We start from the raw sequence: 25,187 nt of genomic DNA, 5'->3' as shown, positions 1-25,187 counted from the left end.
AAGTAATGTACGAGGCTCAAGAGAGTGGCAGGAGAGATAGTTTATTCGAAGGAAGGCATAGAGCTCTGCCTGAGCCGTAGTGCCGTAGCCTGCTTCTCTGCACAGTGACCCAATAGCTGAATGAAGGATGATGATGACATGCACGAGAGACGCAAAACGATGAAGGAAAGTTCAGCATTCTGATGCTTATCACGAAAGCCCAAAATAGCCATTCAGAAACGTCAGCCGCCTTCCAGAACATGGCTGGGCTATCCAAATCAACTGACCCTTTACAAAATGCCAACGAAACAGCATGTGTGTGGGCTTCTCCTGCGTGAGCAGCAGGCGCTCACACACCGCTTCGTACTAGAGCCGCTTATCGTTGCTTTTTACACGAGAGTGCAGTTCATGGTTGGCGACAAATACCCGAAGCTGATGACGCATATAATAAATATGAAACTATATGAAAGTCACTGCGATAACGTTATTATTGTGTTGCGTGTGCGAAAATTATACGCAGGGATTTGAGAGCAGCCTAAACAGTTATCGCCCGGGGAAAACGCATTCGTTAACATTACTGCTCTAAAGCGCAAGCAAGATATGACTTTACCAGACGGATAGGAACTGCAAAATTAAATGGGCAAATGTATGGCAAAGTATTGACATTGAACTGTGCCATACAGTTTTCGAGTGTAATAATAAATTTACGATCAGTTAGACGACCACCTATAATAGGTATTTCGCCCAACAAAATGAACGCTCATTTGGGTCACTAAAAATGATATGCAAGGAGGCGAGGGAAATACACAAGAAAGCTAAGAAAGACCAAAGGCCCGTAGTATTCGTAACATTCTGCATTGGGAAAAAAATGTGTCCTAATTTATGGACGGAGCATATTTTACAGCGTTTTCAGCGTTTCTCCTTGACGGATAAGTCGCTGTCCGGCTTGGTCCAAGCGCGCACAGAAGTATTGGACGAAGTCTGCCTCACTTGCACCATCTTCAACTGCGTAGCTAGCAATCGCTTTGTCGAAAATTTTTGCAACAAGTGACACGGCCTTCTCTTTCAGTTTTTCTTGTGCTTTCTGAATGGCCACGGTGGCAGCGGCTTTGGCGACGATCTTGACCGACTCCTTAGCATGCTTTCCGACGAATTTAAAAGCGGTCTTGGCCTTCGTTGCTGCCTTTTTCATTGCTGACTTGAACTTGGTCCAGAAGCCACGCCATGAATACTCTTCCGGCTGTAAAATATCATAATAGAAGTGGAGTTAGTATTTAGAGTAAGAGCACTTGAAAGTAAGAAATTTCGACGTGAATTCCACGCCGAGCATTGTCGCGCCGTAATCAGCACACTTACCGGCCAAGATTATAACATCCGTGCCTACGCCGGGCATTTTTCGCACTCCACAGATGTCTAAATTTCGACTGCTGTTGTACTGTCAGAACTAACCTACGTGTTAGTAAGATAACATTATTTGTAGCCGATGGAAAGTAATTGAGAAAATGTAAATAAGTGGTTGCACTTTATCTTTACTTTATTGGTGTACATTATTGTGGGCTGTAATACCTACGTTTTCTTCCGCCTCTTCTGTGTCTGTGCGCGAGTAATGCACATGCGTTCTGGCTTAGTTACATGTGGTGAAGCACCGCTGATGCGTTGATTTTGTGTGCACCGTAGAAAAAAATACTTTATAAAGGCCAACAGCAACAAACCTTCGCTTCAAATGGCTAACTTTGTAAGAAATGAATAGGATATACCAACGAACCAATCTTGGCAAAACTGCAGACCTGCGAATTGTATTGTTTTTTATTTCGCAGGCTTTAAAGCAGCACATGAGCTGGTCTTGCTATGACGCAACACCCCGCACTCTGAGTCTCAGATTGCTCAGAGTCTGAGATTTCTCAGAGACATGGCGCGTTCAGGCTGGCTCACGTCGCCATGTCTGGAGAACCACAGATACCAATGAGAGCAAACGGTATTCCGAGAGTATTCGCGGTTAAAGGGCTCGTCAGGCCATCCAGCTGCAGCGGCCGTGTCTACGCTATGCAGCAGCGTTGCCTTCGAAATTTCACGGGTGCGCCATTGCCATCTTGGGAGGTGACACCGCGAGGCGGCACCTTAGGTCACTGTCAACTCTGGCGAGCGGTAATAGCTGCGTTTTGCAGCCAAGCTGTTAACCTTTAGTTGGCCGGCATTTTTCGTGTGCGCGTTGCGCGGTTCTTTCTCACACAAAAGCAAACGGCAGCTGCAGGCTTTGTGATTGAGTTCCCGCTTAATAAAATTATGTTTTTCGGGTGTTCCAATAACAATCCGAAGCCATCATGTCTGCAGCTTGTGTATAAGTGGTGCTTGTCTGACGCATTTTACTTTTAAACATTCATTTAGTTCAATAATGCACTTCCGCTTGGCGGAGGGCGCAGAAGACTAAGGATGCATGCTGCACTTCCGTACACGTGCGGAGGGAGTGAAGAACGTAGCTAGTGGTGGTAGTGTGTAACGTCGGCAGCAGCTTCGCCTTATATCCAAGGTCGATCCACATAGGTCACGAAGCTTCGGGCGAAAAGCGGTTCAGAACCAATTGTCACCGACATCAACAAGGGTGGTTATGGGAGCAGCGATTGGAGCGCGACTATGTTTGGAGGGAATAAACACTGGGAAAGAAAAAGGCGTTTTTAAATTAAAGCGAGACGCAGTTAGATTCATTCAACGAAAATAAAATTCCTAATTCAATTTATATACGCATGGCGAGAAAGGATACAACTGTATTTTACTAGATCATTATCAATAAATAAATTTTTTCAGGGCCCACCGTGAGAGCGCCCATCGATAGCGGCGGGTGTTGACGCCGCTATCACTTGCAATGCCATGCAGCTCTTGGAGTGCGTGGAAAGGCGCGCTCGTAAACTTCACCTGTTACAATACGCCCCGCCCCCCTCCCATGTGGTGTTGTTTTGCATGACGACGTTTGTCCGAATTAGGTGACGCGGTTAGTTTTATTGTTTCTTAACCTGTGCAGTCAAAAGTAGGGAGTTGCGACCATTAGATACTTGTTTACTTTAGTTGTTTTCGTGCGACAGCGCTGGCCGACGGGCTTGGCGTCCGACGAAAGGACGAGCACTCTACGCAATCTACGCCCAAAGCGTTCGTCGGCCTCCAAAGAAAGTATGTTCTGTACAGCGATGCGATTTCGACACCCGTACGGCTTTTCCGGCATCGCTTTTCCCGCTGAAAACTCTGAACGCCCATGAAGTCGAATGGCGGGGCATTTGAATATACAGCTCTAATGGCAGGCCTCCGAAAACAAATTTCGCGCCTATGAGAACAAAATGACGTCACTTCTTTTTTAACGGATATGACGTCAAATTATTTTTTCTTCCGCCGGAAGTGTTCCCTCCTCACACAGATGGCGCTAAGCCCCATGAACCGCCGGTAAGCAACCATGTTTTGAACGTATGGGCTTCTATGGAAGCTTCGCTACCAGGTATATTTACCTTGTTATATCCACTTTCACGGGGTGAAATGGACGCGGCTTTTATTTAGTTTCAGTATCAAAAATGAATATCTTCGAGCCTTTCATACAGCTTCCTTTCATACGCCAAGCGTAAAATTTTGCTTGGAAGTCCCTCTTTATCTACATTATCTTAAACTAGGCTTTTTACGTGGTCCATGACTTTGTCGCAGTTGCCCTTAAAGTCAGGAGAACTTAAACAGCAGTTAAAATCCAGCGACTTCAATAAATTCTGTGAAGCATTCACATGAACATTCATGATTTCGTTAAGCTTTTCCTAGAAATCTGAAGAAATGAAAAACTCCCGATACAGCTTTCTGTTGCTCAATGCTTGCTACCTAAAAGTGTTTTCACGAGTGTAAAAAAAAAGCCCACGAATACACGCAGAATTGTCGCGCGACTGGCCGCTCGAGGCACTTTGCATGTATTCGCGGGCTTCTTTCACGCTCGGAAAAACACTTTTATGTAGCAGGCATTGGGCAACAGAAAGCTGTATCGGGAGTTTTTCATGTTGCTCTTCAACTTTCTCATTGACACTTTGATAATTAGGACAGTACTTCTCTAGTTAGATAATTATTTACAATTACCTAATTAAATCTCCGTAACAGCAAAATTACTAGTGGCTAAACCAATATACTGGAAACAATAAGCAGAACGTTTGCTTCGCGTAACTCCGTTCCTCTTTTTTTAAAAAAATGCTGCATTATAGCTGGGAGTAGAGCACTGCACGGGCCGATTTTTTCAGCCCGGCCGGGCACGTTACGTTGGGCTGCCCGCCCGAGCCCGACCAAAAGTTTATGGCGCGACCCGGGCCTGGCCCGGGCCCGGAAATAATCTACGTTACCCGCCCGGCCCGGCCCACCACCCGATTACTTTAGGCGCGAGCCCGGCCCGGAAGAAAACGACGAAGTGTGTCTATAGTTCACTGGTGCTTTCCCGTCTCCTGCTGATTTTCGGTTTTTTCGGTGTTTAGCTACAGGACTTCGGTCCCCCACCGGCAGTGATGAACGTCGACACTGACCGGTTCTCTCCCGACCTGACCTCGCGTTCCGCGGTGCCGTCGCGGAAGCGTAATAGTGAAATAGACGATGCCGCCAGTGACAGCACGGAACTCTACTCGGCCAGCGGAGAAGGCTCGGTAGACGGCTTCGAATCCGTACGAAGCCGCAAGGCGAAGCGGAGGAGCCTCAGGACACCTTCGTCTTCAAGTACATCTACAGGGCAGAACATGAGCAGTCCTCGAGCCCCCGCAATACTCTTCATGCCGGTGGTTTCCTCGGACAATCTGCGGCATCTGAATAGGCAAGCTGTCTCCGCCTTCGTTGAAAGATTAGTTCCCAATGAAATCACCGACATAAGAATTAACACTCGCAAGAACATTCTCGCCGTAGATGTCGTGCATGCAACCGCGTTTGACATCTTGCATACAGTAACCGATCTGAACGGGATCAAAGTGTGCTCCCACATTCCTGTCGACAAGGATACAGCAACAGGCGTCATCTATGACATAGATGTAGCAATACCGAATGAAGACTTGCCTATCCTAGTCAAGACAGCCACTCCTGATAGTACCATCATCCAGGTATCTCGGATTGGCAATTCACGGTGTGTGAAGATAGTCTTCAAGGGCGACACCTTACCATCTAATGTCAAGGTCGGCCATTTTCGCCACCCCGTAAAGCCGTTCATTCCGAAACCTCTGCAGTGCCACAAGTGCCTTCGGTTGGGTCACGTCAGAGGTGTTTGTAATCACGCCGCAGTATGTGCACGCTGCGCTGGGTTCCACACCACGGTAATCCTGCTAAGCAACTGAATTTAAGTGCCGAAACTGCAAGGAATCTCATGAAGCCACATCGAGAACTTGCCCCCGAATCAAGAAGGAGTAGACAATTCTTAAGGAGATGGTAAGGGAAGGCTCTACGCACCGGGAAGCAGCCGTTTCTGTGAAAAAAAGACGCTGCGGCCGCCACCGCAGACGTTTCCCAAAGAACGTGAAAAACCCCCCACAGCGCCAATCTAGTCCAGCAGCGTCATCATCTCAAATTGAGAAACAGCAGTCCTTGCGCGAGACCAGACGCAACGTATTGATTGACAAAGAAGCCCAGAAAAGTGCTTATGACGTTGCCTGGCCTGCAATGCCAAATGCACGCCAATCTGCTGAGCTTGAGCGACGTACGTCTCCTTCATCGAACGTACCTCTTGCTTCCGACAAGTAGCCTGAACAGGGTGTGCAGGTGGTTTTTCTGCTGAAGTCATTTATAGCTGCGATTCGCACACTTTTGGGAAATGCACAAACTTCGACTGCTCGATGCGCTTTACAAGTACTGGATGATCTCGCTCCTGTACTTGAAAGCTTACATTAGAAACATGCCTCGCCCACTTCTGTAGAGGCGACCTTTTCAAGAAGACTTCAAGAATGCCTCAATTCTTCAGTGGAATGCGAGAGGCCTGATATCACGTATTTATGATTTTAGCCAATTTGTATATGTAAATCGGTTTCCGGTGCTAGTCATCTGTGAACCAAACTTGAAAAATATCCTCAAGTTATCAGGATACGAAGCTTTTACCTCCGCCACGTGTGACAAAATCAGCAAGGTCCTCGTTTATGTTCGCAAAAAGCTCACCTACGTGGCCCAGGCCGTGCTTCCTCATGACGACAACCAGTATGTGTGCCTTAGCATAAAGAAGAGTCTCTCCTTCACACTCGTCGCAGGCTAGATTTCCCCATAAAGCCGTTTAGACAACACAAGGCTTGGAAATGTTTTGACGTCGACCTCCAGTCCTTGGATCATCACAGGAGATTTTAATGCCCATCACCCACTTTGGAGAAGTACAAAAACCAATTCAAGAGGTCAGACTCTTGTATCTTTTGCTTCGGACCATGACCTCTGCCTTTTGAATGACGGCAGTCTAACAATCTTGAAAGGGTCGTCGTATAGCAGCTGCCTAGACCTTACTTTTGTGTCGCAATGCGTTACTTCGAGCGTCTACTGGTTTACTGACTTGAAAACGCGCGGAAGTGACCATATCCCTACTTACGTTGCAATCAAAGCTCTAAGCAATATTTTTCCCCTATGGTTTATCGAACAATTGATTGGCCCGCATTTCAAGCCTCAGTGAACGCCGAATGCCAGAGAGGCCTTGCACGTAGCACAGAGCTTGTAATTGCGGATTCGATGCATGCTGCAACGCGCTGTTTCTCATGGTCACCTGCTCGCACTGACTTCGGCATTGAATTAGAAAGGCTTCGTGCAGTACGTGGGCGTGCCGAGAAGAGATACAGACGCACAAAGTCAATTCTAGATCTTAGGGAGGCCACGCGCACGCAGAAGAAAATACGTCGTCGCATGGACAAATTAGACAACGAACGATGGCATTCATTCTGTAACTCGTTGGACCCCCGCAAAGCACTCTCTCAGCCTATGGCGGCCTCTCCAGGGACTTCTCTCTTCTCCTCAGCAACGCCACCCCATTAAGGCACTGGCGCTCCACCAAGGCTGTCGAGAAGTGGATGTTGGAGAAGACTTTTGTGCGGAAATTGCAAGCAACAGAATGCTACAAAAGGATCTTGAATTGTACGAAGTTCCCCTCATGCAAGTTTCAGCAATGGACGAACTTTTCTCCATGGAAGAAGTGGAGGCTGCTTTAGACATTTCCAGGCCTTCCTCTTCGCCCCGACCCGACAACGTAACATATGCTGCCCTCCGCCACCTTGATCATGAAGCAAGAGAGATCCTGCTGCATCATCTTAATGTCTCATGGAGTGACGGTGTTGTTCCCCCGGAGTGGAAGCGTAGCCATCTTGTACCAATCTTAAAGCAAGGAAAGTCTTCCCTTAAACTGAAATCCTATCGGCCTACTGCTCTCGCCAGCTACGCTGGCAAGTTGATGAAAAGGATGATCCTCACGCGTCTCGAGTGGTTTCTTGAACATTACAATGTTTATCGAGACGTGATGACAGGTTTTCGACGTGGTCATTCCGTCAGGTTGACAACGTCATTGATCTCGTGTCATCGATTCAACAACAAAAAATCATCGAAACGCATCTCGGTAGCGCTATTTTTAGACGTGAGGGGTGCTTATGATAATGTCTCCCATGAAGCAATTCTTGAGGCGGTCGTGGCTGCTTAAATCAGAGGCCGCACTTTTAGGTGGATTCGTAGCTACCTGACCCAAAGGAGCTTATTTGTAGTCACTGAAGATGGTCAAACTATCGACCACTATACTAACGCTGGGGTTCCACAAGGTGGCGTTTTGAGTCCAGTTTTGTTCAACCTGGCTCTGATTGGGCTGGCGAAATCCTTGCCACAGCCTGTCAGTCTATCAATTTACGCAGATGGCATCTGCATCTGGGCTTCCGGAGTAACTCGCCCGCAAGTTCGCGCAAGGTTACAAAAGGCTGCAACGATGACGTCTACTTATCTTCAGAGACAAGGTCTCGGCGTTTCAACAGAAAAGTGCGCGTTAGTCGCCTTCACGCGAAAATCGATGGCCGAATATCCTGTGTCTATTAATGGCCAGCCTATATTGTACAAAAAGAACCATTGGTTTTTAGGGCATGACTGTTGACCGCGACCTCTCCTGTAGCCCCCATGTATCCTACCTAAGGGAAAGACTCATCTCGATCAGTCACCTCTTCAAAGCCATCGACGGAAAAGCATGGGGACCGTCGGTGCGTTCTATGCTGCAACTATACAAAGCGCTTTTTATGGGTTTCTTGCGTCACAGCACCCCGGTGTGGTCAAGCGCCCGGAGTACTAACCACAGAGTGCTTGAGAGCATGCAAGCTCAAGCACTTAGAACTTGGCTTGGCCTACCGCGATGCGCTTCAACAGCTGCAACAATTGCCATCGCCAGGGAACATCCCATCAGAACGTATGTCGCCACAGACACCCTTCGAAATCATCTTCGACACCTTTCCCGACTACAATCTCAACGCCTTGCTTCTCTCTCGGAAAGTATACCAGATGCAACTTTTTCAGGCATTGTAACCTCCTATCGATCTTCTCTTTCATCGGACTTCACGCCTGCCGCAATACCACCTTGTCCTTTGTGGTGTCTCCGGCAACCACAAGTGCGGCTCTCCATTTCAGGAGTTACAAAGAAGTCCGACTTGCCAACTTGTGCCCTGAATCAAGCTGGTCTACATATGCTGCATGATTGCTACTCTGATCGAATTCACATTTATACAGATGGCTCTACGACTCTGACCAGCTCTACTGGTGCGGTAGTTATTCCGTTGCCATCATTCTGCAAGAAGTTCAATATCAGCCACTTCACAACCTCGACAGGGTCTGAACTTGCCGCCCTCCGTAGCGCAGTGCTTTATGTGCACGAACAATCACCAAATAATTGGGCTATATTCTGTGACTCAAAGGCAGCCCTACAGTCACTTTTATCAGCTCTGCGCCGCAGCCCACATGAACAATTGGTAGCAGAGATACGAGTACGCTACCATCAAGCGGTGGTCAGAGGCCGCGACATTGTATTTCACTGGCTACCTGGGCACTGCAACATCACTGGCAATGAATGTGCCGACAAAGCTGCCCGTGAAGCACATGACGAATATGAAAGAATCCCCATACCATTGTCAAGAACGGATGCAGCGCGGCACCTCAGCAGTCTTGCCCATACTATAACTCTAAGGAAAATGGCATACACAAGAGTTTACCAACCGGCGCCTATATGCCATGGACCCACAGATGCAATTACGACTTTTACGCGGTTTTAAACGACATGAAGAAACCTTACTGTGCCGCCTGCAATTAGGAGTTTCTTTTACGAGCTCCTATTCATTCCTAATTGGAATGGCGGACAGTGCCAACTGCAGCACATGTGGTGTTGAGGAAACCACCAGACATCTCTTATGTTACAGCCCTAGATACGAAGAGAGGATTGCGCTTCGGACTGCTTTGGGGCACTTAGACGACAGGCTTTTACGGAGGAGATCTTGAGCCCGTGGACTCGTGCGTCTTTTATGTACAGGGCTACAAAGGTGCTGCTGCGCTTTTTGAAGTGCACAAGCCTGCATGACCGCCTGTGACGAAACTTAGCGATGAACGCTTGACTGTAAATGTGCAAGGTGTGAACTGTGAACTTCTCTCTTCCTTCTCCGCTTTCAATCCCTTCTCCCCCTTCCCCAGTGCAGAGTAGACTACTGGGCTCAGCCTGGTTAACCTCCCTGCCTTTCCCTTATGACTTTTCTCTCTCTCTTTCCGCTCCTCCGTCCCGGCTCAAAACCGGCCGGAACCCGACCCGAGACCGAAAAAGACCACCGAGCAGCATGAAAGAAGAGAATGAAAGGAATTTACTCTTAATGTTCAAATACATGTCATATGCAATTATGAACTCCATATGAGCGGTCTGAACGTCAATACCAGCGCGCAAAGTAGTACGAATGACTCTGCCGAGCAGTATCCGCAGCAGTTTCCAGCGGCGCCACCTTGATGCGGCCCAATCCACTTCTATCGCAGCGCCGCCACAGTATTTTTCCACGTCGGGCGCCTGACAGCAAAGCACGCGCCGCCCCAGCCGCTCGTCCCACTCAACCGTAGTCTATATTACACTCTAGCCAAGGCGCAGTCACGACCGGTCGTGAGCGCAGCGCATGGATGGAGTCAATGGAGAAAGAAGGCTTCTCGTTCCTCCATGGTGCAGCGTAATGTGCTGCTGCTAGGCGGCCGGTTGAGAACATGCGTGCAATCATGGACGGACTGCAGTGCCATACTTCAGCCACATGACCAATTATTTTATCTAACGAGCCATAGTTTTACCAATTTGCTTTTGAACAATTAGCAAGTCGCGAACGCGCTTACACCGCGCTGAAAGCATTAATAATTACATTCATGGCAAGGAGTACAATGGAATTCTTTGGGTTGAGGTGACTTCGGTCATTCTGGACTTTTTCATTCTGTTCAAATAGCGCAAAATACGACGGAAGATGGAAATGGAAGTGCACAGGAGTAGCACTACTAGCTTGCAGCTGCACCATGGCCACAGCTTTTTCAGAGTTACACGCGCGAGGATAACTCGCTGCACGTTGCATGCACACCACCAGAAAGTCCGAGCCCGGCCCGGGCCCGCCATTAAAATACCCGAGCCCGGCCCGGGCCGGGTCGAGAAGCACATGCCGTGCCCGAGCCGGGCCAGAACCCGTGAAAAAACTGGCCTACCCGGCCCGACCGGCCCACGCGCCGGGCTGGGCCCAGGCGTTCGGGTAAGTCCTGTGCAGTGCTCTAGTTGGGATACCCTGTATACAGGGTGTCCCAGCTATGACGCAGCACGATAGTCTACTTCAGGCCATCGTCAGTTGCACTTTGGTCGTCGAAGAGACAGGGCACGGATCGAGTGAGCTTAAGAACAACACTCTATGTAGTGAACGCGGTTTAAATAACGGATCCTGGAACTCAACGAGGTGCGAGCGAATGCAAACGCATTTGAAATTCACCCCGTTTGGTACAAAATTCCTTTAGGTATCCTTGGGGAGCCATCCGAGCCCGGACTGACCTGGAGACTCAATTGAGCCTCCTCAACCAGGCACGGCGCGTGGTGGTAGCCACTGGAGTCCTGGACTAAGGACCCACCCTCCGGCCCCCTTGACCCTATTTTTTCTCAATAAAGTTATTTCTCTCTCTCTCTCTCTCTCTCTCGCATTTACCGCTACATCGCGGGATATTTTTTAACAGCGGAGCTGTTTAAGCCGGCCGTTAGTCCGTCCGTCGCGGACAAAAATTGTGGGCCGATCCTGGCGGTGGTGCGGAAAAGATCCAAGCGCAATGCCACATACCCCTGTGAACTATAGCGAAGGTGAGTCTGGTTAAGTCTAGCTAAGCATGGTTTGGACTGCTTGAGCTTAGCTAGATCGATTGCCAATCGATAGCCAGTCAATAGCTAATCGATAATCAATCAATAATTAATAAATTCCGGAAAATTCTAGGGATGACTTGGTTGTGCTTCGCCTAGCCCAAATATGTGGCCAATACCTCTTGATTGCCAATCGATATCCAATCAATTGCTAATCGAGAATCGATCAATAATCAATAAATCCCGGAAAATTCTACGTATGACTTCTAGGTATGACTCCTAGCCCAAAAGCCAGGACTAGCTAGGTGCCCACCAGCTCCGCGGTCTGTTTAGGATTGCGCCTCCAGCGCAAGCTACGCGAAATTTTTTTGTTTTGGTTGTTTTTGAAGCGGCTACTTACTCGGCACAGTGCTCAAAACATTCACCTAGTTTCAGAGTAAAGCCTATAGCGAATAAGTGCAACGCAGCGCTGTTTAATCCTTCGAGTAAAAACACCCTGCATGTGCTGTCCTCGGGATTAGTACAATTCAAGTTTAGTTTGCTTACCTCAAGGCGAAATGTTTTGTCTTGCGCCAGATCATCTGCCACGTGGCGTAGCATCTGACCAATCAGAATGGCTTCATTTGCGCTATCGTCCGAAGTGGCCTCCAAGGAGTTCCTAACTTTGGATTCATCTTCGTGAAGTGTAGATGCCCATGCTGAAATAAAATAATAGTGACATGACATGTTAGAAAGAAGTTGTGAGGTTACTTTAGCACGCAGTGAAAAATTAGTATTTCTTGACGTAACTACACCAATTCTGTAATTACACTAATTCTGTTTAAATCGGTTAGTTAGATTTTAATTAATCCTCAAAGGGCAAATTATGCCCCATCTAAACCAAGATATTCATCACGGACCCTGATGGTTCACGGGGTATTTGCCCCACGCAATACATGGCCCGCTTAGCTAAAATTTTCATCCTCATGTGAGCTAGAATACCCCTTGTTCTCTGATCCACACCGCTCTTTTCCTCTGTCTTATCGTTACGCCTAACATTTTTTCGTTCCAGTGTTCTGCCCTCTCTTGTTCTCGAGCTCCTTTGTTCAAAATAAGCTTCAAAACCAGGCATTACCTTTGCGTAAATAAAGTTGTATAAGCTGTGACATTTTGAAGTGTTAGGTACATTGGTATCGCCGCCCTCAGTTCTCCGCATGTGTCTGTATATATTACTGAATTCAAAAGTAAGTACAGCGCATTCAGTAATTATCATGTTATCTGTTACACATGAATCATTTTGTGACCGAGAGACAACGTTATCGATGTTCCAGTTACTTCTCTTTCGATTGCATGTGAACAGGTATTCTGTGCAGGAAGGCTTGAGGTCGGTGAAAGCGACTTGCGGAGCTCCAGGCTGGACGCACGTGTGCAAACAATTGGAGTAACAACGACGAGCATGCGGTGTGCTTTGATTTGATTCACGAGAACTATTCTTGTTTGCCCGGCCTGGCAGCACTCCTTCAATAGCTTGTCGCTATCCTTGGCCCATCATTTCATTGTTATTCTGATCTACCACTTAGCTTATTCATTTATTTAGGAAATAGGTTGTTCTTTGTCGGAACCAAATTAGTTTACCGCAGTAGCTGAGGCTGACGAGCTCAAAGGCAACAATGAAAGTTATCATGAAGAGCGGCGCATGATGCACGGGGCTGACAGCGGATACGCGTTCTTTCCTTCTATTTAAAACTCTCAGCCTGATGCTTGCTGTGGGTGCGTTACCTAAACCGTCAGCGCGTCGCTTTCAAAGTGTGTCATAACCGTGCCGTATAGTCTGAAACCCATGGTTTCTTATGTCGGTATTGGCAAAGCGGACACCTGATGTCTACACTACGTCTACACATTGGTTCATGTATCACGTGACGGGAAACGAACTCGCCGATGGTGATGCCATGACGCCAAATATGCAATGAAATAAAGTTGTCGCAGTTTCACCTGAAAGGCGAAGCATGAATTGCGATAGCAAATTTGTAGAAAGCTATACGGAGTAATGATATTAGCTTTATCAGCTGTATAAACTTGGACATGCAGCAGCACCGGCAACACGCAGAACTGTTGTCGACGCCGTCGGCGTTTTGGCCGCGTTCGCTCAAAATGCGTGCGGCGTTGGTGACTGTTGCCGGAGCCTCTGATATAAATAGGCACTTGCTGCCGCAGCTAAACGTCGCCTCCCTTCCCTCCATCTCCCCCCCTCCCCCACAGCCTCTAGTGCGTCGGAAGAAGGCGCGTTTGCCCTACATATATGGTGATTGTAAAGGAGGAAAGAGACGCCTACTTCTGCAGCCCTTAAGGGAGCACGGCGCAGAACGCACGTTTGTTCTCCGCCGTGCGTTCACTCCCCGTGAAAGCGCGCGTCCCTCGCGCCCTTTCACTCGCACATACAGCGTTCGGCGCGCGGCGACGATTTCATCTCCATTGACGTCATACGGAACCTCACGGCGACGGCGACGGCGACGCCGACGGCAGAAATCTGCTTTTGAGTGTCCATATAATTGCTAGCGCAATAAAAAAGTTTCATGTGGGTACTGCATTACCTGATCTGTTGGTTTCTGCCGTGGATAACGTGTTTTAGCATGACCGAATTTTAGTTTTTCTAGCCTACATGTTTCGGACCCGATCACGATGTGCCCATTTTATTGCGATAGCAATTATATGGACACTCAAAAGCAGATTTCTTCCGTCGGCGTCGCCGTCGCCGTCGCCGTGAGGTTCCGTATGACGTCAATGGAGATGAAATCGTCGCCGCGCGCCGAACGCTGTATGTGCGAGTGAAAGGGCGCGAGGGACGCGCGCTTTCACGGGGAGTGAACGCACGGCGGAGAACAAACGTGCGTTCTGCGCCGTGCTCCCTTAAGGGCTGCAGAAGTAGGCGTCTCTTTCCTCCTTTACAATCACCATATATGTAGGGCAAACGCGCCTTCTTCCGACGCACTAGAGGCTGTGGGGGAGGGGGGGAGATGGAGGGAAGGGAGGCGACGTTTAGCTGCGGCAGCAAGTGCCTATTTATATCAGAGGCTCCGGCAACAGTCACCAACGCCGCACGCATTTTGAGCGAACGCGGCCAAAACGCCGACGGCGTCGACAACAGTTCTGCGTGTTGCCGGTGCTGCTGCATGTCCAAGTTTATACAGCTGATAAAGCTAAGATCATTACTCTGTATAGCTCTCTACAAATTTGCTATCGCAATTGATGCTTCGCCTTTCAGGTGAAACTGCGACAACTTTTTTTGAGAAGGTGGTAAAGATGTATAAAAAATTTGGAGGACGCTTAAGCTTCGCTTTTAAGGGTGGAACGCGATAGCATTCAAAGATCCCTGACTGCTTGTTACGCTTCCCGACAACTGCAGCTTAAGCAACCGTAATGGTTACCTGGAAACAATGGCGGCGAACGCTATGCACGAAGGTGAGCTTTTTGGTAGAAACGCCGCCGCTTGCGTGGGGCGATCGCGCAGATATTGCGCAGCCGCGCCCAAAAATTGCATAATTTTCAGGTTTCCGTTTTTGATTCGTAGTTTTAATATTTCACTCTGAGAAGTTTTAACAAAAAAGGCGTGCACTGTGGGTGTTTTGTTTCATGACATTTGTTTGTGGATTGTCATTCTCAAAATTACGAGCTTTCCTAAGAATGCAAGACAAGCCATGAGCAACATTAACGATAGAATGGTGTGGCAATATAACCCGCATATACCACATGTCATATATAAGAAAACGTGGTATATACATGTGCCTAAATAGATTCGGAGGGCCTGCGTGGTTGGGGATGATTTTCTCCGCCACACGGCGACATCGCACGCCGACGCCGTTTGCCGACACCAGATTTTCTGCGACACGGGACCCTTAACGCTGTCGCGTTACAATCTTCTGCTGCGTCCGTGCGCGTGTGGATGCTAATGGGCGTTCCAATCGTCTCGAGACGCGAGCTCTCGCGCACAAACGAAAGGCAAGAGTGTAAGGTTTGTTCGTACGTTGCATATCTCTGCTTCCGCTTGTTAATGCGTATCTGTATCATGTGCAAGTGAAAGTGAACAACGCCATTCACTTCCTATGCTGAAGGCAATGTTTGTACTAAGAAACCAGTGTGGCCTGAAATGCGTCTGATATCATGACAGAACATGGGTTATGAGCCCAGCGCCTGTCATCGGCGCTGCTATAGTTCTCACCTTCTGGCAATGATGGCGTGAGCGGAACTCGGGATTGTTCTTTTCTTTTATTCAAAGTGGTGTGCCTCGGTTATTAGGAGATTTAAACATAAAAACCATCCTTCCAGGCTTTCACTTGCACTATTGGCTATAGTTGCTTCGAGTTCACGATGTTTTAATCCGTTTGACATGCACAATTAATACCTTCCATATCAAATGTGGTAGTATTTCCTTTTTGTGTGGACGAGACAAGCGGTGTACTCGAATCACTGCCTCATAGCTTTTGACTTTGTACCTAAACTTGACTGTACCTTCACTCGTTGTGCGGTTTCCAACTTCTGAAGCTTTTTGCTAGTTAGGTATTGGTCAACATATCAGTATGTGCTGGCCCATGCTATGTAGTGGCTGTATGTCATGCGCACTAACGTCTATATCTGTTCTCTTGTAAAGTGACTTACATGATGTCAGTCTGATATAACTAATTGGTATAAATAAATATATTCTTGAGCACTTTGAAGAGACTGACTAGGAGTCACAAAATCTAGTTTTTAAAGCGAAGCTGTGTACCTCTACCAGCCAAGGAAATCTTCGTGTCGGCGTAAGCAAGAAACGCCAGGATAAAAATTGAATAAAAACAGCATATCTCCTTTGAAATACGCATACATCATACAGCTCAGGGGTGCTATGCAGGATGCGCCGAGTTTGGCGAAACTCAGTATCTTCACGAGCTCTGGCGACGCCCCAAGATGACAGAACGAATGGTAACAAGACGAAGTTTGTCCGTCGGCACGCCTCCAGTTTCGTTGGTTTATCTAGATTCACTCTGGGTGGATATGATCCCTTGGGCGTTGCCATGTGGGCGGTCGACAAACTGGGGCTCAATTATCAGTACGGTCGGTGCATGGATGTGCCTTCTTTCACTTGTTTGTCGTTCCACCGAGTACATTACAGGCACAAGCAAGTTATAAAATAAATGGATTTAGTACAATAATATTAGTCAGAATAACGTGAGTTATGAACATTTTAAAGTTTACAAGATGTACACTGAATGTGTATTAGGCTAATTTGTAGTTTAACACGTTTCGTGTTATACCACGAGGGGACGCATGCCCGCCTCTTTTTTCCTCTGGATTGAATTAGTGCGGCTCGCTACGTGCTTGCGCTCCCATTTCCGAGCGCAGATTGATGTGCGCCTGGTTTTCCCACTGAGCTTCAACAGATCGCTCGTTGCTCGCGCTAAAGTATGGCTGCGAGACGAAGTGAGCGTCGGTTAGCACAGAAGCGGTTTGCCGCGCGCTTACCGTGTAAGCACTCAGAAATGCCGGAAAGCACTCATACAAGGTTCAGAAAATTACGCTTTATGTTCTTTTACTTGATTCACCTTCATACTGGCTAACGCCGAGCGATGCCTTCTAAGAACTGCAGGGATGTATTCATACTGGATAGCCCCGAGCGATACGTGGCTTCTAACAAACGCAAGAAAGGGTCTTAGCAGCGCACCTCGCCGTTGACTGCCACCACATCCATCCCAGGTGGGACTCCATCATCGGTGCAGTTACCCTGTCCCCACCGCTGACGAGGTGGTGCTTCACTTTTTGACAATAACTTTCTATTTTTTGCGTGTGAATGCTCGTGATAGGCATCTACAAAGTTCACGCTGTGGTTGACTGTCTCCCAATGCAGATTGATGGATAGCCCCGTTAGCATACACTAAATTTGGGGTGCAGTTGTATGCGGCCAATTCTTCACTATGAATAATGGTCCCTGGTTGAACATTGGCTGCAATAATGGCGTCTAGAGTCACCGCCTTTCGTCGGTCAACCTTGCAAAGCCGCAGCACCCCTCTGGTTGCGCAGACCATGCCGAAGACCCATGGGCCACCATCTTTAACACCGCCGTAATTTTTGGCGGCTCGGCGGAACGTTGTCGCCCGTCATTAGGCGGCCTCGATTGTACTTTTTCTCACCGCGAAGAAGGCACTCGTCAATTTGCGCTTTCTTCCTGGGGCCACCGAGTGGAGGTTGCGCCAGCAGCTCGTCTCTCGCGACCTCACGGGGGTAGTTCCTCCAGTCGGCGAAGGCGTGCTCTGATAGAGGAAACAAGTCACCGGTCATCTCCTTCGACAGCCATATGTCTACGCTTTTGCTAACGCAATACATAAGCCAAATCATTTTCCGCCTGCCGTCCGCGTTGACGAAGTCTCTTCCTTCGCCTCACCGCCCGTGCAGTGCAGCGGTACCGTGTAACTGCGAAAACTGCTTTCCGCACCTGTTGCAGCGGAAGGTATAGGCCGGCGTTCATTCTGCGTCTTCTTATATATTGTGACCACTTCGGCTTCGGGGTTTGTTGGTCGGGTGGAACCGCAGGTGCTCGCAGGTTCCCCAGTACTGCGATGACGACACCGACCCTGGCCTGGGGCTGGGACACGGTGCACGAAGAGCGCTTGAAGCCGGATAGCCCAAGCGATCGCACGAACTTTTCCTCCGCAGCCTAGTCACAGCAGTCTGTGCTCGGAAAGCATAATTTTCCCGCCACGCTGTCTGCGCAGACCAGGGCCTTTGCCTAAGTCGTCACATAGCCAGCGCACTGACGTTTTGGAAAGACAAAAGTATACTGCAACTCTACGTCGGTCATATAGGTGAACGGGTCCAGACGGTCATATTGAAACTTGCTGCCGCCGGATGCGATGACACAGGCTGCTGCTGCCGCCGTCATGTTCGCGAGTTCAACTCGAGGGGGTTTCGCGATGTACAAGTTTAGCACGAGTGCGCCTGTCAATCAAATCCATACGTCATGCCCCGCGCGAGGCATGTAACTATTGTGCGCGCCCACCACGGTTGGGCCACGCCCAACCTATTTTTCGGCAACAGCGACGTGGTGCGGAACTGAGAGTCATCAACAATCTTGACCGCCGAAATGAAAGGCGCTCAACGCACTGTCATCGGTGATGTACCGAGCACCTGAGCACCAGTTATAAAAACAAAGCGTCGACTTTCGCTGGCCTATGCATATATCTTATTAGGCTGTGAATGCCCCACAACACGGTTCATTGTCTGCATTGTGGCGACGTAAAGTGAAGCAAATAATTATCCACACGCCACCGTAGCTACCTGCAAGGCGTCGATGCGCCGTGGTGGACGACGATGCTGAGCAGTGCGTAATGCTTTCCAACGACAACGTATCGCAGCTGTCGTTTGATATGGCTGCTCTGTCATCGGTGATGTATCGGAGCCGCAGTGATGCAAACACGGTCAGCGTCGAGAAACGCTCGCTTTTCTAGACCCATTGCGATGTCATTTCTTCATCACAAGCACGGCACACTAAACACTTGCAACAACTTGCTGCGTTGGAAGTATAGTTTCCTAACTGCACACAAGAGCCCTCACCCGCCAAAATGCGATTGCTGCTCTGTCGTTACGATATCCATCTGCGATCGCTGTTAGTTCAGCAGCAGAGGCAATCGGCAAGCACATTGCAGTGAACAACACACTAATATTCTGCGTACATACGCACGGAGGCGCCCTCACTGCGCAAGCGAAGACAAGCGATTAATTGTCTAGCTGGGCAGCATGCTCTTCTTCGCAATGCATCGCGGAGGCTTCGCGCACGCAGATAAACTGGTGTATTTTCACTGTGCCGCGTCACTACGAACCCTTGAATTCCGCAAAGCCATTTCGCAACGACAGCCGTTGCTCCCGTCTCTATTTCTACAGTGTCGTTGTTTGTTGGTAAAGCGGCGGCCTTACTAGCCGCCTTAGTGAAGCACCTTCGGTGAACACCCATGCCGCAGCGCTGCTTTGCCATTCCCCTAAGAGAGATGGAATGGACACATGGATGTCATGACTGACATTATCGTAACATATAAAGTCCCTATTATAAGAAAAAGTCACCGCAAGTACTCTTTACTCCGCCGCCTACTCTCCCAAAGCGCTGCTTTTTTCTTACTTTTGCTTGCGAAAGCCAATCGACGGGGCGCACTAGCAAGTCCCACGGCTGAAGCTTTCAGGCCGGGAGCGCGCAGCCGCCACCTGCGGCGACTGCGGCCTGCGCAGCGGACTTCAAACCATGGCTCGGAGGCGGAAAAAAAGAAAATTATAAAGAATGTGAAAAAGCGCGCGCATCCTCGTCAATCGGGATACAGGAGAGAAAGACCGGGTTTATCAAAGGATGGCGGTACTTTTCTTATATAGGGCTTTATCGTACATAGCATTGCAGCACCCCTGGCGACTGCTCACCGTATGAACTTCCTCGTGGGTGCGACCCTCTATAATGTATCCGCTTGTAAGCTTTCGCCTCACTGTCGCCAATAGCATTCAAAACGAAAAACCGATACTTTAAGAAATAAGATCTTCGTTATTTTATTTGGTGTATTTTAAAGTATTCGATTGATCGAAAGTGTAGGTTCAAGAATGCACCGAATGCACCGCATGCACGATAGAAAGATAATGCCCCGCAGAGGAGGCGCGCCCTTGACGCGCCAGAGAAAGACGCTGGCAAGCGGCTCACGGCAAGTGTGTAGATAGACAGCGGGACAGTGATGGTATAGCTAAATTGCGATAATACGTTGATAACAATACGCGGCGCTGGCACGTTTTCTTGCGCAGTCTTCTGTGCTTGAAGCCCGGAAGCACTGTGCAGAGCGGGGTGCGCTCATGTGGTAATACGCGGCTTCATCTCGACATTTCTTTTTGCCTGCTGTTTGTGCACTTTCCTTGCTATCTCCGTTAACTGACTGCCATCGAGGAAACTCGGGTAAAACTCGTGCGAACGACAAACTCGGCGCATCCTGGCATAGCACCCTGACACTCGTTTTCAAAAGAAAAACCACAAAACAAGCATCAAAACCACATGATGATTGATAAGGCGCGTGCGAACAATGGGAACACCCTCCGACGCGTTCCGGTAAACATTAGGTTTGCAGCTGCTTCAAAAGGGGTTGACGTCATTCAAAACCCTCGTGTGAAGTGCAAACCGCCTAATGTATGATAATGACGTCTGCGAATAATGCGAAGCACGTCCGTTATCCCGCGTGCGTTTCCCAGTAAAGATTACTGTTGCGTAAGCTACTCCGACTGGAAGTACCCAACCGCATAAAAATCACGTAGTGACGTCACCACAATCTAGCAACTCATTCAATTCAATACAGGCTACCATGGGTCGGCCACGGAAAGTAAAGACGCCAGAAGAACAGCGTGAATATAATGTCGTTGCGAAGTAATAAAGGCTGTGATTAGGTATATCTCACTTGTCTCTGGTTTCAATATTTGTAGAGCCACGTGTGTGAATTCAGGTGACGTCACAATGGGTAATAGTGGTCGGTGTCGTTTACAGCTTCGCAGTCCAACCACCTTTACAGCGTAGATTCAAGCCACAGGTTTTTTTTTAGTCAGGCTATTTAAAATTAGCTTATTCTTCAGCTTCAACATACACCTAAGAGACTTTGCCGTCTAAATTGTCTAACAGCTTGCAACAAACACTTTCAAAAGGCACTTTTCTGGATGCTCCCCTTTGATCCTAACTACCTGGGCGCTTCTTTGAAGAGTGCAGCGACTAACATCGGAGTGCCATGACATAAGCCAGGCTTTGTTCTTTTTAATTCGCGTGACGTAACAGCACTGGTTGGCACCTTCAGAAGGGACCAGATACTCCTCCTTGCTTGGCAAAAAAAAATATTGTCACAAAGTTTGTTGCAAAATGTGGCGCAAAGGTATCACGAAGAAACAGTCAGTCAGCATTGACGCAAAGTGCGTACATTTGTCCAGGAAGCCAGAGAAGATGAACGCGTATACAGCTGCATATACAAACAAAAGTGCTTCGAATTGCCGAAGATCACGTAAAGAAGTTCACTGTTTCACAAATGAGGTCACAGACTCGTGTGTATACTCATGCGTAATATAGCACCTAAACATTTGACAAGATAACAAGAATAGACCTAAATCCCATACGTATCGTTAGTCAACCATACAATGTAATATAGTCATGATATACTGGTGTTTCTGGAGCAAACTTTTAAAGCAACAAGAGTTTTCTCTCAAGCCCCACTGCTGGCCACGGGCCAAGTATTTTCATTTAGGGTAAATGGTCACCGATACAATAGCGATAAATTTGCCTTTAGATCTTGCTTTGCGCTTTCATGCCTGGGGTAATCGAGAAGGAGGTGGCGTACATCTTTATTTGGGTGACCTCAAGAGCACTGCGCTGTTTACGCGCACGTTTAATTCTGCACAGAAAGTGCCTCGTACACTCTGACTCCTCCCTATTTGCGTATATGTGATATTGCACGTAGATCTTGAAGGTGAACTATACGGCAGTCATATGCTTCCATAGAAGTGAGATCATGTACGTGCTACAATTTTCTAAAACATTTATCGCTATGCATACTGGTAATTCTGCATCTAATGTATACCGACACTGTTATAATGAAGAGGGCATAAAAACAGCAAACCTGATGAGCAGAAGCCGAGCTACCTCAAAGCAAAAGCAACAATAAAGCTACTTCATTTAGCAAAAGCAAGCAGTATTTAAAATACCAGGTAAATTACGAAGTGCAACTTACCTGTTACAGCCAGGACACCAAATACAAACGCTGTTGCAACAATATGCTTCATGGCTGCAATGTCAGAACAGACATAATGAGATTTCTTACATTGCCTTTGGAGCCCGCATGTGAGCAGTAGGCATGCCCATAACAACATTCAATCACGCACATGAAATACAGCCCCCAGCATTTTGTTGTGGGTTGCACAAAGCGATTCTCTAGATGTAGCCAAGCCGATATACGTTAGAGTTTCAGATAACACGCTTGCAGGAAACTTGTTAGCATGTGTTGTGCGAGTCTCAATTACGTGAATTGCATAACAAAATATTCATTCGATGTTCAGTCCGTGCAATTGTTTTGGCAAACACCTAGTTTTCAATAAGTTTTATTCCTGTCCTGATGAACAAGAGCTCCTCGATGGAGATATGTTTTTGCTGCTGTGATCATTCGCCCTCTATTTTTTAGTAATCGGTGCTTTTTTTTATTCGGCTGCTACTCACAAGGCATACGCAACAAAATAACAAGATGAATCAAATAAAGGCATGTAGCGCTGTTTGGTTCATGTACTGCAGAACAGTGGTGTAAGAACGGAACGAAAACGAAAACGAATGATATTTTGTACCGGAACGAAAACGTAAACGAAGCGTTATTTATTATTTTGTTCCGGAATGGAACCGAAATATTTCTGATTGGTTTTTGTATCAACGGGAAAGTCGGCAATCCGCAACAACCAACGTCAGGCAACGTGAGAATTAGCGCATATCTCAAGCAGGGATAGTGTGAGCGATGGCCGGTCGAGCGCTCCACTATTCCAAGCCTGCCGCTCGGTGCAGTAGAAGATCGGCACCACAGCAGAAAATCCAGGGCTTGCGCGCTGAAGAGCTTATCGTTTCGTTTTCTACGGATACAACGCTTTGTTACCAAAGCTCTGTCGTTCGTTTAATGTTCCTTTAAGTTTGTTTTATCGGAACAGCGGTCTCCCACTTCGGTGAGTATACTCGATGACCTGCTATTTTTTCGATCATGCTCACTGCCTTGACTTAGGCACTAAGCATGATCTCAGAATTCATAATTCATAATAGCCCGAATAGCCCGAATAGCACGAAGCAAGCACGGCCTCAGTGAGGACGAGACTAGTGCAAGCCTTCGTCGTCAGCTGCATCACATTCACGTTGCCGTATCAAATCACGCGCTAAACGGTTACAGCGCGCATACACAGTTAAATTGAGAGAAAAATATTGGAAAAATATATAGAGAAAAATAAATGCTGAGAAAGCTATTCTCAAAGTATTGAGAAAAATAAATACCATGTTTCTATCGTTACTTTGCTATAAAATATTTGCATGCGAACCAACACCGTTATGAAGCGTTACGAATCATTTTTTTTTTGTTCTGGAGCAGACCTGGAATGAAACTTCTTTCAGTGGAACGAAACTAAAGCCAGAATGAACAGTATTTCGCTCTGACACCTTGCTGTCATATTCAATTAATGTGCTTGTTTGTTATCCAATGGGTAAAGCAATCTGGTACATTCGGCTTTACTCTGGCCTCCGTTATCATTTTGTGCTATATCCTTAATTCTAGGTTCTTTTGATGTGCCGTTTATCTCTCTGATCCCACTGTTTTTTCTGAACTTAGTAATACAATTTATTACGTTCAATATATGCTCAATGAAGCAAAATATTGTCTCACCAGTTTCAGCAGAGATCCGCTGTCAACTAGGTTCTTTCTTAGCACACCTGCGGTTGATGGTGAGCGAGAGACGACCTTTAAAGAAGAACCTGTCACATGCTCTCGTCTTTCGTCATTTCCTAAATGCTGTGATTAGATTATTCCGCACATGTAGCGCTATCGAATGAAGATAATGCCCTCCAAGTGCAAGACAATTGATGAACGACCGGACTGAATTAAAGTTGTAGTACAACGGAAGCAGTTTTGATGGAAGTTATCAGAAGCATCATTGGTACTTAATCAAATTGTCCCTTGTAAAGTGCACATCCTGCAGTAATTGCTTCGTCCACTTTTCAAACAAATGTGAGGGGTTGCATGCGCTCAACTTAGACACATGCAGGCTGGCTCATTGCCCATACTGCGCGTGCTCAAAGTGTTAAAATGACAAATTCTCCAGGTGTGCAATATCTTTCATAATGCTGAAGTTACTTCAGTTTGTTCAAGGTGGTCAAGCAAGCATACGTCACATATCGAAGTCTCTTGATCGGCTTAGCACAGCAGCTGATTCAGACAAATACCAAGTACATTTGCATTTCTGAAAATAGTTTTACAAAAATATGTTGTTTACGGCAGTCATCGCTTTTTCTGTGCAAGAAATAATAAACTAATACGAAGTCGTCAAATTTACCGTTATTTTAAATAACCTCGCCGCATCTGCGAAGGTTCTTTCGAAAGAAGTTTTAGTCATCGGATAATGCTAATACACCTATCTAATCCTGGCTTTTACGCGAGGCTAAGCACTACCTAGTCAGAATCAGAATCAGAAGTTTATTATTAAAGGTTGGGACATATTACAAGTATTTAGTATACAGAAGGAGGTCCCATAGTCAAAGACTGTATCGGGAGCTCCTGTATCATCCCCAGCATTTCCTGGAATTTATAAATTATTGATCGATTACCGATTAGCTATTGATTGGCTATCGATTGGCTATCGCAAGGCATTGGCCACGTACTTGGGCTAGGCTAAGCACTACCAAGTCATCCCCAGCATTTCTCAGAATTGATTGATTATTGATCGATTATCGATTAGCTATTGCTTATTTATCAATTGCCTATCAATGAGTGCCTAAGCTGAAGTAGTCCCAACCATCCTTAGCTAAACTTAACCTGGCTCAGCTTCGCTAGTTGCCAGGAGTATGTGCCATTGCGGTTGGACCCTTTCTCCACTGCCGCCAGAATCGCCCTACATTTGTTTTTGGATTCAGCAGACACATTACACTCGGCTCAAACAACTCCGCTGTTAAAACTGTCTGCCAGCGCAATACGAATTTACCACCATTTCGCCAAAAAGCAGTACGATGTTCTTTTTAATGACATCATGAAGCCGGCAGGCAATGAATCTAAGAATATAGCTTCCAGCAGCATACAAGTCTTCATTGGCTAGTTTGCCTGCTCATAAGTGCACGTACTATGTAAAGGCTGCGGGTAAAAATGTATGTTGTACAACCGCCATT

General features: G+C 47.3%; 1 protein-coding gene across 1 annotated transcript; it reads right to left on the bottom strand.

The window, feature by feature from the left end:
* Positions 1-23,767, bottom strand: LOC119441067 (uncharacterized). The gene is made up of 4 exons (XM_049661525.1): positions 23,695-23,767; positions 22,021-22,074; positions 11,837-11,988; positions 1-1,219 (listed from the first exon to the last, which is right to left on the bottom strand). The coding sequence occupies exons 2-4, from the start codon at positions 22,070-22,072 to the stop codon at positions 878-880; spliced, it is 546 nt and encodes a 181-aa protein (XP_049517482.1). The 5' UTR covers positions 22,073-22,074; positions 23,695-23,767; the 3' UTR covers positions 1-877.
* Positions 23,768-25,187: the final 1,420 nt, after the last annotated feature.

The sequence above is a fragment of the Dermacentor silvarum genome, chromosome 2, assembly GCF_013339745.2.
Source record: "Dermacentor silvarum isolate Dsil-2018 chromosome 2, BIME_Dsil_1.4, whole genome shotgun sequence".
Taxonomy (NCBI): domain Eukaryota; kingdom Metazoa; phylum Arthropoda; class Arachnida; order Ixodida; family Ixodidae; genus Dermacentor; species Dermacentor silvarum.
This window is presented reverse-complemented; position numbering and strand designations above follow the sequence as displayed.

Excerpts from the sequence above, each read along its gene's own strand:
- LOC119441067 (XM_049661525.1), bottom strand. The coding sequence starts at position 22,072 with ATGAAGCATATTGTTGCAACAGCGTTTGTATTTGGTGTCCTGGCTGTA. Across the intron at positions 11,989-22,020 it reads TGGTGTCCTGGCTGTAACAG|CATGGGCATCTACACTTCAC; the intron begins GTAAGTTGCACT and ends ATTTTATTTCAG. Across the intron at positions 1,220-11,836 it reads ACAAAACATTTCGCCTTGAG|CCGGAAGAGTATTCATGGCG; the intron begins GTAAGCAAACTA and ends GATATTTTACAG.